Below are 13369 nucleotides of genomic sequence, written 5' to 3' on the forward strand. Positions count from 1 at the left end.
CCCTAGGAAATTGTGGACAGATCCTGGCACAAACTTTGTAGGGGCCAGACCTGCTCTGGAGGAGCTTCACAGATTTCTGAGCAGACTGAACAGGTCTCAGATTGAAGAGGAAGCTGTCAATCATGGAACAGAGTGGTCATGGAGGATTCACCCTGCAGACTCTCCCCACAGAAATGGAGCAGCAGAGGCAGCTGTCAAGATAGTGAAGCGAGCCCTGAACAACCTTGGTGGTGATGGAGTTCTCACATGGGGGGAATTCCAAACATTCCTCTTCATGGCAGCCAACCTGGCAAATGAAAGACCGATAGATGCCAGGATTCAAAGCCGAGAGGACTGTGTGGAATACATCAGTCCCAATTCCCTCATACTGGGACGAGCCAGCCCAAGAGGAGACCCGGGAGATTTCAAGTTTGAAGGTTACCCATACAAGAGACTCCAAACCATACAAGCAGAGGTCAGCAAATTCTGGAAGAAGTGGTACCAGCTAGCTGGTCCTAACCTGTTCATAAGGAGCAAGTGGCACACAAGAGAGAGGACATTGCAGTGGGAGATGTGGTCTGGCTGGCTGACCAAAATGCCTTGAGGAGTCAATATAAATTGGCCAGGGTAGTCAGTGTTAATGCTGACCGAAGAGGAATCGTCAGAGATGTAAATGTGAGGACCTTTCCAAGCTACCCTGTTCCAGTCATGAAGCCAAGCACAGGGGACACAAGCAGACAAGGAGCCAGGAAACTCTTGAAGAGAATCCCTGTGTCCATTCTCTGCAGGGATGTGAGACGACTGGTCATCCTGTTGAAGAGCAACGATAGAATGAATAGATAGAGTGTGACCTCCTTGGGTTGAGCAACCAGGAGGTCAAGTGGGAGGTGTAAAGACAGAGATCGCATTTAGATTAAAAAACCTCTAGTGGCGTGGAGGGGAGATGCGCAAATCACACATGTTCGATTTGCGCACACACCGGGCGGCACTTGCCTGATTACGGCACGTGAGGTGAGTGAACACGGGTGAGGAAATAAAGGTCCGCGATTTCCGGCCGGGCTATGAAGGGTTTGTGCATTGGAGGACACGAGAGCACGCATTGGTATGTTATTTATATTTTGAACTAAGGTGTAGTTTGCACAATGCGTATGTTTCTGGCACTTTTTCCCGTTTGTCATGTCTTCTATGTGACAGCGCATGGGTCGGCGCAGACGTCCTTAGTGACGTCTTGGGCACGTTTGGTGGAGGCGCACATGGTGAAAATGTTTATATGGAAGACCATTGTTGTTTTACATCATAGTGATATTGTAATTATATAGATTTGTTTATGATATCTAACAGATATTTGGATTTGATTTAAATGTTTGATTAGGCATTTTGATTTATTTGAACTAACTTGATTTAATTTGTCTTTATCAATAGGTTTTCAACCTAATCCTGATCCTAATCCTAAATCCGAATAAGACTACGGAATGTTTGTTGGTCCTGTTCAGAAAGATTCATGTTCAATAAAATCAAGGAGAAGGATTTGAGCTGTCCTGCGTCCTCTGTGTAACAGTGCCATTTCAAGTTGGGCAAGCACAGTTTAAAACATCACCCAGATAACTTGACAATATCAGACTGGTTAGTAAACTTAGAAAGTTTACCTGATGTCACGTTTCCATTACTGTGAATAAAAACCCATGAGATAAATGTCGATTTAGCACAGTAGCAAACCCCCACAAAACCTATGACTGTAGATATTAAAAAGTAATTCAAAAAAAGAAAAGTTAAAGGTGACAGTATTCCTGTTGTGGTCTGTATGCTGTGATCGTGCTTTGGGGAACATTGAAGAATACATGCTGAGCACTGCCATTGTTTCTTTATGGAATCTGTTTAATTGAGTAATTCATCCGTACATGTTGACAACACCACAAATGGAGTGAATGATCTTTTAATTCCTCTCAAAGTGTAAATAGTTACCACAAGATAAAACTCAAAACAAAGAAGCCCTTCATTCTGAGGGAGAAAATTAAAAGGTTGCGCTAAATTTAAAGAGAAAAAAAACTCAACAACATATTGACATATAAACTTAATATTTTTGTACATTAGAAATGTAAATATTTCACATTAGATACGTCACACGAACAGGAACAGATTTTAAAATTCTTTTTTTTTTTACTCTGTTTGATAAGGATGATACCACATACAGACATGGTCATGTTTTAACAAAAAAATTGAATTTTAAATTACATTTGATGAAAGAAAATGATGTTATGTCAAAAAAAAACAACCTATAATTTGGTATGTTTCTTAACATGTGCTCCTAGAATGTACACGGACTATCAGACTGTATTTCAGTGAGCTCATCAACACAGAGTTAAAGCAGATTAATTTGTTAAAAACATAAAAACATTCTCAGATAAAGGTGAAAACAAATGGATCAAATTACCCATGACAGGATAATGAGTTAATCAGTTTAATGAGAAGGATGTGCACTTCTCTCATCAGACAGCTTGTTGTCTCTCAGCTGATGTTAAATGACCCTTTGAGACTCTGTTCTGCCTGCAGACGTGTGATATTCCTCCAGGTTGGAGGAATATCAGCAGGCTTTGCACCATGTTCTTTTGCAAACTCCTCATTGAACTTTGCCATCACATATTTCCAGTAGTCTGATGCCTGATAGCTTCCATCTGGAGGAATTTTCCAATCTGGGTAGATGTCTGTGTATTTTTTGTAAGAGATCCGTTTACCTTTAGTAGCACCACAGCTAAAACGCATGTCACTCACCACAGATGATGAGCATATGTCGGTGACTAGTTTTTTAGTTTTTTCCCCGCGGTATCCATTCAGACCTTGTGGCTTATGCAAAGGAGCCGTATGCTCGGCATGTTTACCACCTCCGGACACACAGGCCACTCCACAGAAGGGACACTGTTTACCACATCCAATCACTTGTGTGAAAAGCTCATTCTGCGGCTTGACATCAAGATGTTTAAGTATACTCTGGATGTCTCCTTTTTTAAACTCTTGCTTTAGAGCTTCTTCCATTTTATTCACAAACTCTGTGAACCAGTGAGCAAACTGTTCCTGGTCTGCTTTGTTCAGGATCATGAAAGCACCAAGTTTATCCTGGGAAATGACCAGTGTATCACCAAGTTCCTGACAGAAGTTGTTAATGAATGTTTTCAAGTCAGCACTTGTTTTCTTTGTGGTCTTGAGGATTGCAGCCTTTATGCTGCTGATACTTGAGTCAAGATGCTGATCCACTAGCTCAGACATCTTAGAATCTTTTGATAAGTGTTTCACTGTTTGGTCGAGTATCCACTTCTTTACATAAACCTCATATGAGCCAATGTACCTTACGTACTCACTAACGCTGTGCTTTGAGAGCAAATCCAGTAAAATCTCATACTGGGAGTAGACTCTTGCATTGAACTGTGATTGTTTCCTCATTTCATGAATGATATCAGGACCCAGTTTACTGTAGACAAAGTTTTCCACTGCAGGCTTTAAACATTGTTTGGTGAATTCTTCTGCCTTCTTCTGGTTCTGGTCTCGTTGATTGAACACATCTTTGAAACTATCACAAAACATTCCTTTGTTTTTGTTCAGACATAAGTGAGGGTCATTCTCCTTTAGGAAATCTTCGTGCATTTTCTGGAAGTGTCTGGCTGCAATGCCACAGATGTGTTGTTTTAGAGAAACTTCAAACTCAATGTCTACAGTTACATCCTCATGCTTTTGCAGCCTCTCATCAACTATGCGAAGGATCTCCTGGATGTAAGCATCAGAGTAGTTTTTTGTTTTTTTTGCATCTGCTTCAGGTTCTCCTGCTTTAACTTTTTCCTTCACATACTGATCGCATTCGTCTATGATGTTGTCAGCTATCTTCTGTAGCCTGATTGTGGGATCTTGAATGGGTAGCCAATCGCTCACCTCCTTTTGAAATTTTTTGGAAAAGCCTTTGGCTTTGTATCTGAAAGGCGTTATTCCACAATTTTGCAGTTCTGTTTTACTCAGCAATTCACATGCATGACTCCCTTTGGGTGAGAGATTTGTTCTTAAGTAGTGGGAGACACTGGTAAAGACATTTGTTGGCACTTGTTTGGGAAAAGACAGTTTCTTTACTGTTTCTTTCCACATCTTAACAAATTCTTGGTTCAGTTCTTCATCTCCCATCTGCATGTTTTTCTTTCGACATTCATCGATCAGTGCACACACTGCTCTTTCAATTTCTTTTGTGTGATTTTCTTTGATTTTTTGAACTTCTGTCTGTCCCTGTTTCATTTCAGCCGCTGCTGTGAGTTGACGATACACAGAGTTCTGCATCTCTCGTCGAAGAATCTTTGCACTGTTTGCAAATTCCTCTTTGTATCTTTCTACGAGATGGACAAGGCCGTCTTTTTGCTCGAAATAGTTTTTAAGTTTTTTAAGAAGTTCTTCCTCCAATTTCGTCAGCTTTGTGGAGACTTCATTTTTCAAACTCAATATGAGTTCAGTCATGTCAACTATTTCAGATTTGGAAGCAGGTGTTCCTAAATTTGAGATGGTTGTTTCAGCATTTGTTATCCACTTGTATATGGATTCTTTGAAGTCCCATTCCCAATTGTTGAATTCTGTGCATAGCTTCATGCATGCTTCAGCCACTATACTGTTTCTGAAGCTGAAGATGAAGTTTTCATGCTTCACTGCCTTCCACAGGCTTGACATCCACTCTTTAAACTTCAAGATATCATTAGCAGAGGACTCACAGTTTCCTAGTATATGTGTGATGTTTTTCTTGAACTGATATACTGCTTCACTGTACCCTGCATTGACTGGTGCCATTGGCGGGTTTCCATTCCAGAGTCCAGGAATGTACCAGCTCCCAGTTTCTGGATTGTACTCCATGACATCAGTGAAGCACTTGTTCTTTTCTTTCTTCTCCATTTTGGCTGCCGCCTGTGTCATCTCGTTTAACTGATCCAAGAGCAGTTTCCTCTCTCTTTGGGTGTTCTCATTGGCTGAAACATCTGACACATTCTGGTGAACAAACTGACATTTAGGCTTTTTGCCCACCTCTTTCATCCTGAGAAACGCATGCACAACTATTTGTAGGATGTCCTTCATTTGTGTGGAATTCTCCATTGCAATATTGATAATGGTGATGTCACTCAGCCCCACAACAAGTGTTGCAAGCTCATTGTCGTGCTCATAGCTATCATCCAGTTGTGCAAGCTCTGCTGACCTTAAGCCCTCAGTGTCAATGATGACCATGAAGTCACAGTCAAGGTCTTTTTTGACATCTTCATTGATTCTGATGAGCAACATAAAAGCACCTCGAGTGCATCGGCCACTGCTGACTGCAAACTGCACTCCAAACATGGTGTTAAGAAGAGTGGACTTTCCTGTGCTCTGAACTCCAAGAACTGTGACGACCAGTATCTTGTTCTTTGGAGACACCAGTTCATTGAGCTGGGAGAGAACATCACTCACCCATGTGAGAGGTATGTTGGATGCATCTCCATCTACAAGCTCCAGGGGAAATCCATCAAGCAACAATCCTGCACAGATTTCGGGAAGATTCTGTAGTTGTTTACATGACAGATCTTGTTCTGGAAGGGAAACTGAAGATTCATAAATCTGACCCATTTCACGGAAAAAGTGTTCAATTCCCAGTGAGCTGTTGGAAAGCTCTTTATCAATGTCCTTGATGGCCTCTGTGTTCTCAGCATCTTTGCATTTTTCTTTGTACTGCTTCCTGAGGCCAGACAGTTTTTCTCGAGACAGGTTATCAAGGGTCATTCGCATCCATTTCAGGAAATAACATCTCTCTATGCCTGGAATTGATATTGCACTGATGAAGCACGTCATGGCATCTGATATGTTTTTAGAGCTCCGTTTCTTCCAAAGATTTTCTTTCTCTTTCTGAAGCTCTGCTTTGTACATTTCTATGTCTTCAGATCCAAGACTTTTCAGTCGAAATTCTTCCTTCTCTAAAATTGTCAATTCCTTCCATATTTCGCCATGCAAGGGAAGCTGAGTGGCTTTGTAGTCAAGGATTTTTTTAATTTTTGATGTTATGGCGTCTGCGTTTTCCCTGGCAGTCTGACACTCTGAACATTCTTCATCAACCAAGATTCCCAATTCATGGGCAATGTCAGCCATCTTCTCAATGCACATCTTGTTCTTTGTGTTCTCAATAACATTGTTGACTTTCTTCCGCAAATCTTGGACAAAGTATGCATAATTGTTCCGCTTGGTCTTTGTAATGATGTTTGCTGTTAATCCCAACTCTGTTGCTACTGTTTTGAGAGCATCCATACTAAAGCACTTGCTTTGTTGGTTACCGACCAAAAACATCTGTGCCTTGTGGTGGAGGTTGGTTAGCAGCTTGCACTCAGGGTCCAAATTGTCAAAGAACACAAACACTGCTGCAGATGTCTGACACAAGAAAGAAAACTGAGTTTCAAATGAGGCAATGTCCCCACGAAGGTTAGCTACAGCTAATGGCTCACTGAAAATATCAATGTTTTTTTTGCCAGAGGGAAGGTACCAAGTTATTTCAGTCAGTCCATTGGATATATTTCTTGGGGAGTCACCACACTTCATATCATGATGAATAAAAAAATCATTGCTCAAAAGCTCATTGAGAATCTTTGACTTGGACATGGAACATTCCCCCAATCTCACAAAAGATATCATTGGAATTTCAGAGAGAACAATTCTTTCTTCAGTAAAACCCTTGGATTGTACAAGTGACTGAGGTCTGTAGGTTTTAACAATGTCTCTCATGGCCCAAAGCATGAGTTTGCACTGATCTGTGTCACAATCTGGAAGCAGGAGAGGCACAGAAAACTGACACATGGACATTTTGAGGGCCATTTCCTGTTGCACAAACCCATCAGAACACAGGAAGAGAGCAGTGATTACGTCAAGGGGGTTTACCTTGTCACCTGAGTCTTTAATGTCGCTTAGATTACTGAAGTCAAATTCAGTCGTTTCGGTTGCTCCGTCTTTGGATGATTCACATTCTGATTGTAAATTTCTCGCTGTCACATTAACCATCATCAGTTTCTTTAAGAAATACCATGGAAGATCTGAGTGGCACTTGGCAGGTTCATCAGTGATGGCCTTCAGGTCAATCTGAAGTATTTCGCTCAGTGTTAGCTTCTTTGTGTAGTGCTGCTTCAAGCCCAGATCCTCCAACAAGGTCTGCAGTTGTGTCTCTGTGGGCATGAAAACAATGATTATTAATAAGGCATACATCTGCCAAGATTAAAGGTCTGGCTCAGCATGTTAAAGAATGGTAAATGGTTTTGTATTTATATAAAGCTTTTGTAGTCTTGATGACCACTCAAATCGATTTACAGTACAGCTTTTACATTCACACACACATTCATACAGTGCATCTATTCGCAGCACTTTGTTATTCTATGGGGTGCAATTCAGGGTTCAGCATATTGCCCAAGGACACTTCGGCATGCAGATGAGTCAGACTGGGAATCGAACTGCCGACCTTCTGGTTGGAGGACAACCACTCTACCCCTCAGCCACAGCCTCCCAAAGAGAGAGTCAAAACCTCCCCCTGATGCCGTATACCTGCAATTTAATGGGTTCCTCCCTGATCCCTGTCCCATTCTTCCACTAAGTCTCCTGGCATGATGACCAGTAGTGTTTGTGAATTGGTGCTAAGTAACAGACAAACAAACTAGATGTCTTTCAGAATGGAGCTCAAACTCCCACTAAGGCCCAATGATTCCCCTTAAATTTCAAGCTAAAATGAATTTCACACACTTAAAGACATCGGTTCTCTTATTCTGTCGGATCTTTTCTATCAAGATACGTTGATTATATCCTGGGAAAACAGCATCCTCCCAGTAGTTTCAGTTTTGTGGTAATTTATGCAGTATTTTTTGTGTAATCCTGCAAACTAATAAAGAAACAAACAAAGAAACACAGATGAAAACATACCATTCATGGCGAAGATAAATAGGTTACACCAGGGGTCTTCAACGTTTTTCAGGCCAAGGACCACCAAACTGGGCAAGAGATGGAGCAGGGACCCCCTACTATATATATATATATATGTACAGTATAAAATTGTGTTTTATATTAAACTGGGCCTAGTGCCTTGTAAAAACTTAGCTATCCTGTTATTGTGCAATCAATACTAAGCTTATCAAATATTAAAAGGGTTAATTTATTCATATTTTTAATTTAAACATGTGCAAGGTACAGGGTGGCCATGCCACTGCCATTTATAAACAAACATCTTGCATACAACACGGAGCTATTAAAGTAATTCACAGATTCATGTTTTTATTTTAAACATGCATGTAGAAGAGACAGTGTATCCTCAAGCCATCTGTGGATGGCACACGCCCACATTAGTGAGATGTCCGACCCTGATGAGTAGCACACGACTTATCTAATCTTGGACGGATGGAGGTTGTCAGGCAGAGGGTCATATCAGCCTCATAATATGTTGGATGCATGTAAATGTGTATTTAAAGACATTTAAATTTGTGGGGAAAAAATTGGTTAGAAAATAAATTTAAAAAAAAATAAAAAAAAATTATACAAAATTGAAAAAATTGTCTAATCAACCAAAGATTTTGCGACCCCCCCCTGCAGTACCTCCGCGGACCCCCTCGGGGTCGTGGATTCCCCTGTTGAAGACCTCTGGGTTAAACCATATAATATAAACAAACAAACATATATTTAGGCCATATGGCTAGATGCTGTTTGATCATAATCATATAAGTGTCCCCTGTAGCCAGGTCTCTTTTTTTTCACTGTGCGTTTATGTGTGAATAAGATTCTAAAATGCTCAAATCTGCAATTGCTGGTCACATTCATTATTAAATCTGACCTCTAATTTCACACTCTCTAACTTGACTACTCATAAATAGCAGCTGAATTATGCAGTTGGTCTTTTTTTGAGAAGGTAACGACTTTGTCATTGTAGCAGTGGACTGTAAAATGAATTACTCCAATCGCAGACTAGAGTAATTACGTCATATTTGACTCTCTAATAAAACTGTCTGAATAATAAACATTTCAAAACTAGAATGTCACTTCGTAGAGTGCATTTGCTTGAAAAGGCCCAACAGTCTCCTTGAAACCCTGAAGCCAATTGGAATCCTCCTCGCATAAAGGAGCAGATACTGGTCCTGCTGCTGGGTTGATGCCGTTGTACAGCCCTGTCAAACTCTCCTCGAGCAATATACTCATAAATGTAATACAAAAATATCTCCTGATGACAAGGCCTTGCCTCACGTATAGAAGACACCAACAAGGTGTTAAGAGAGCTTTCAGTGATAAGAGCCGACGCAGGTGTTGATGTGATGCAAAGAAAAACTATAGATCTCCACAGCAGAGTTTATGTTGCATCCTGCCTCTGCCTGCTGCACCACCCTTCAGCTGAACGCTCCAGAGATTTCTGTGATGTTGTAAACGTGTCAAAGCAGAGGATCTCCTGCTACCTTGTTCATGCGTTAAAGGCAAACTCCGGAGGAAGTGTGGACCCAACTCTTCAGAAGTCCTCAATAGTTCATGTCTATTTTTACTTATCTGGCAGGGCATCGTATTACTAAGATCAGAAACATGCAAAATACCAATGACCTGATTTGGTGATGGGCTCTCTTGCCACTGGATGGCGATAATATGCAACTAATGAATGCAAAAAGTGTTTTTGTGAGAAGTTGACTTTCATTGACCTTTGGTGCATTCATGTAAACCTAAAGTTTCAGTGTGTAAGCTTTAATGACATCTAGTGGTGAAGTTCCATGCTGTAGCTGAATACCCCTCACCTCACTTTCCAAACATAAAAGAGAACCTGTGGTAGCTTCCGTTGTTTTAAAAACTCTAAAACAGTGTTTAGTTTGTCCAGTCTGGGGTACTGTAAAAACATGGTAGCCTCCGTAGAGAGGAGCCGCTCCTCATGTAAATATAAAGTATTTAAATATAAATGGCCAATTGGTGAAGCATCTCATTGAATGAATTTCTTGTTTTGAGATGAAGTTCTTCACAATTGGTATTGCAACTACTATTTTCTTTCACTTACGTGTATTGGCAGATGTTCCAAGTGTGTCACTGCAGGGATCTGAAACAGTCCTCGTGCCTGAACAGAGAGGTGTTTCTTCTTCTGGTGGAGAAACATCTGTCATAAGAGAAGAGAAAGAAATACCTCTCAGTACCTCCAGATCACACCCTGTTCTTCTGTTCACTGGACTGGCACACTTACAGTTAGACTGTGTTGTTGAGGGATCTTTCTCCTCACTGTGAGGCTCAGTGAACGTATCGTTGGCGTCAATGTACTTGATAATTAAAAAAAACAAAAAGCAGTTGAAAGTGTAATTAATCGACTAATAATCCCGTTCACCTTTGCTAAAGGGGAAATTGTAACTATAAAAAGAAACTCTTTACCTCTTCCTCCCCTGAGCTATCCATTCTGGGTCCAGTGTCAGTCGTGTCTCACTCAGTCCAGATTATTAAATCTGCTTCTCTCTTAAAGTAATCAGAAACAAGTTGCATGTTTAGTTAAAGGCAAAGTAAAGTCAAAGAGCAAAACTCTGAGCAGAGTGCTTTATGGGTAGAAGCCCTGAAACATGATGGATAAATTAATCCAGTTTATCACAATACAACAAATTATCAAACTATTATCAGAGTAAATGTATTTTACATTGTATTTAAATTGTTGAATTGATTGAAGTAGTGATGTATAGCAGACCTGATACTGCTATAGTTGGTTGGAGGTGAAGTTAATTTCATTGAAAAGGTTAATCCTTAAAATCTATTACAATCATAATATTTTATAAGCCAATCATGGTTTGAATGTCAAATCTACAACAGGAAAATAATAGCGTCAGATGTCCTGCACATGAAGTTGAGTAAAGAGTCCAGCTTTTACTGCCAAATATAAGGAACTTAATGGAAGTCATTATTCTTTGGTTCTTTTTTCTACCTTGAATGTACTTATTTATCTGTTTATTTATTATTATTATCTAACCATCAGGATACAAAATAAAACAAATATATCACAACAACAGCAAAACAAAACCCCAACAACAGCTACACATTAAAAACATGCAGAAACAGGAAGAAGACTAAAACATTTATCAAAATAATACCATATCACATAGCTTTGAATCTCCAAGGGAAATCTGGGACTTAGGTTTGAGGGCAGTTTGTTGCTGTCAACTCAATTTCAAGTGGAACCAGTTCTGCCAACATGGGTGTATACATGAGGGACATGCAGTTACTCCAGTTCCACAAGTTAATAGATCACATAATGTAGACAACAGATTTATAATGAGAGAAAAAGAGATGTGAGTTGTTAGTGATGTACACAAAGAGATGTTAGTTTGGAAGCTTCAACATTAGAGCTTCAGAAACGAATAACACAATACATCTATCTGGAACGAGTACGATATTTGTTGTCCATGCACAGGAGTTAGGTGCTTGAGTTTTGAGAGCGAAGCAAGGGAATTCAGAATGTCTCCATAGTTAAGGGATTAATAAAGGTTGACTGCACTGAAGTTTGACCGTTCGTAAGAGACACCCTTTAATCGGTGCTGTAATATTGTAGGACGATAATAACATCCACTTAACTTGTTAAACAGATACACATTTCCTGCTTGAAGACTCACATTGCCACATGCCAAGTTTGTATCGGCAGTATCAGGACACAATGCTTGTCTCTTGTTCAAATAATAATGGTTGTTCTCTGACAAAATAACTAATAAAACATTCTAGGAACTCACCTTTGTAGAGATCAGTCTTTCATCCAGGATTCGTAGTTGTCCTGTTGCTGTAGATACAACATCACACCTCGCTGCATATGCCAATACAGACCTGTGCTAGCACACCCTCCTTTTATTTGTTGATCAAAACACTTTCACTTTAGGTTTGATCATGTGATTTCCCAGAATAAGACAAAGAGAAGTTTCCAGGAAATAACAAATTTGTTAGTTGATAAATCCTTCTCTGGCTTAGACTGTTCCCTGTGTTGCAGAATTAATTTGTGAGGAAATCAATGTAGACGAAGCAGGAATCACACATTGTTATACAAAAATATTCACTATGAAATGACAAAAATACTCGTTACAATACTACACTAAAACTGAGTTTACAGCTCAACACTTGAAGTCATGACGTCTATAAATATATTTGAAAAGGTTAACTCCCAAAGTCATAAGAACTTTTTAACTGACACACACATTTGTTAAAGATGTAAGATAAAAAAGGATTCAATTTACTTGAACTCATACTGCAGGATTTCCACAGCATCTTAAAAAGTCTAAAATCTTTTGAATTTTAGGCCTTAATGAGTCTTAAATATGTCTTGAATACATTTAGGAAGGTCTAAATTATAATAATGCTCATTTAACACTACTTCCCTTGAACTTTAAATTATCTTTTTGAAGAAATGTTTTTTTAGCGGCCTGGTTATTTTGTAAAAAGGAATCTGTAATTTATCTACAAAACAATGCCAGAGTGGAGCTGATAACTACTGTGATGGAAATCTGAAAAAACAGAGGCTGGACACCAAATTGTTCTTTGTGTATTTTAATAAGGGTTTTCTGCAGAAAGGATCAACACAGAGAGTTACAGGGATCTCAGAGTGTTGATGGAAAAACAGTCAAATGCAAGGATCTTATACAGGAGAACTAAGGCTGATTGTCTGACCCAGTTCAGACTGGTTCTGTAGGGGCAGTTGGAGACAGGAATTAAGACACAGCAATAAATGATTTGCATACGTGTCCTTTGAAGATAAAGCATTCTATTTTCCGCTGTGATTTCGACCTGTGAAACTTTCCTTCATTCAAACTCATGCTGTCCCATATTATTAGATCTGTGGTTTTCAGAAATGTTCCGCCCCCAGGCACACATAAGGTCAAACCAGAATAGCGAGGCACACCTGTAATCTGAGTCATGCGAAACCCATGTTATTTCCTAACATGAACTTTATGTGAAGGAACTATAGTGACACGGCACTAAGTCTGATACAGTATGAAGAAAATGCTTGCTGTCACTCCCTCTGCCATCTCTCTCTCTATCTTATCCACTGTCTTTGTGGCTGCAGTCGCCACGGTGACGGCTGCCTCTTGCTCTTCTTCCTTATTTACAGAGGCTTGTCTCTCTCCCTCCCTCTCTCTCTCTCTCTCTCTCTCTCTCTCTCTCTCTCTCTCTCCCTCTCTCTCTCCCTCTCTGTCTCCCTGTCTCTCTGTCTCGGCTGACAGAGACAGAATAAACAAGGAAGTGATAAACGTGCTGAAGAAGAGTTGAGGCTTTTTGTGCAGTTTGGTTGACAAAAGGTTTCTATCAGAGTCACAAAGGCCTTTTCATAGCTGCCTAAATATATATGTATATATATATATCTATAAATGCAATGTCCTCTTTGGCTTATGTGGTTTATCATTAA

General features: G+C 39.9%; 1 protein-coding gene across 1 annotated transcript; it reads right to left on the reverse strand.

Annotated features, from left to right (window-relative positions):
* Nucleotides 1-1851: 1851 nt before the first annotated feature.
* LOC133950277 (up-regulator of cell proliferation-like) lies at nt 1852-10395 on the reverse strand. Its single transcript, XM_062384528.1, has 4 exons — nt 10372-10395; nt 10190-10262; nt 10010-10099; nt 1852-7169 (listed from the first exon to the last, which is right to left on the reverse strand). Exons 1-4 carry the CDS (start codon nt 10393-10395, stop codon nt 2485-2487), a joined length of 4872 nt encoding a protein of 1623 aa, XP_062240512.1. The 3' UTR covers nt 1852-2484.
* Nucleotides 10396-13369: the final 2974 nt, after the last annotated feature.

This window comes from Platichthys flesus, chromosome 24 (genome assembly GCF_949316205.1).
Source record: "Platichthys flesus chromosome 24, fPlaFle2.1, whole genome shotgun sequence".
In the NCBI taxonomy this organism is placed as follows: Eukaryota; Metazoa; Chordata; class Actinopteri; order Pleuronectiformes; family Pleuronectidae; genus Platichthys; species Platichthys flesus.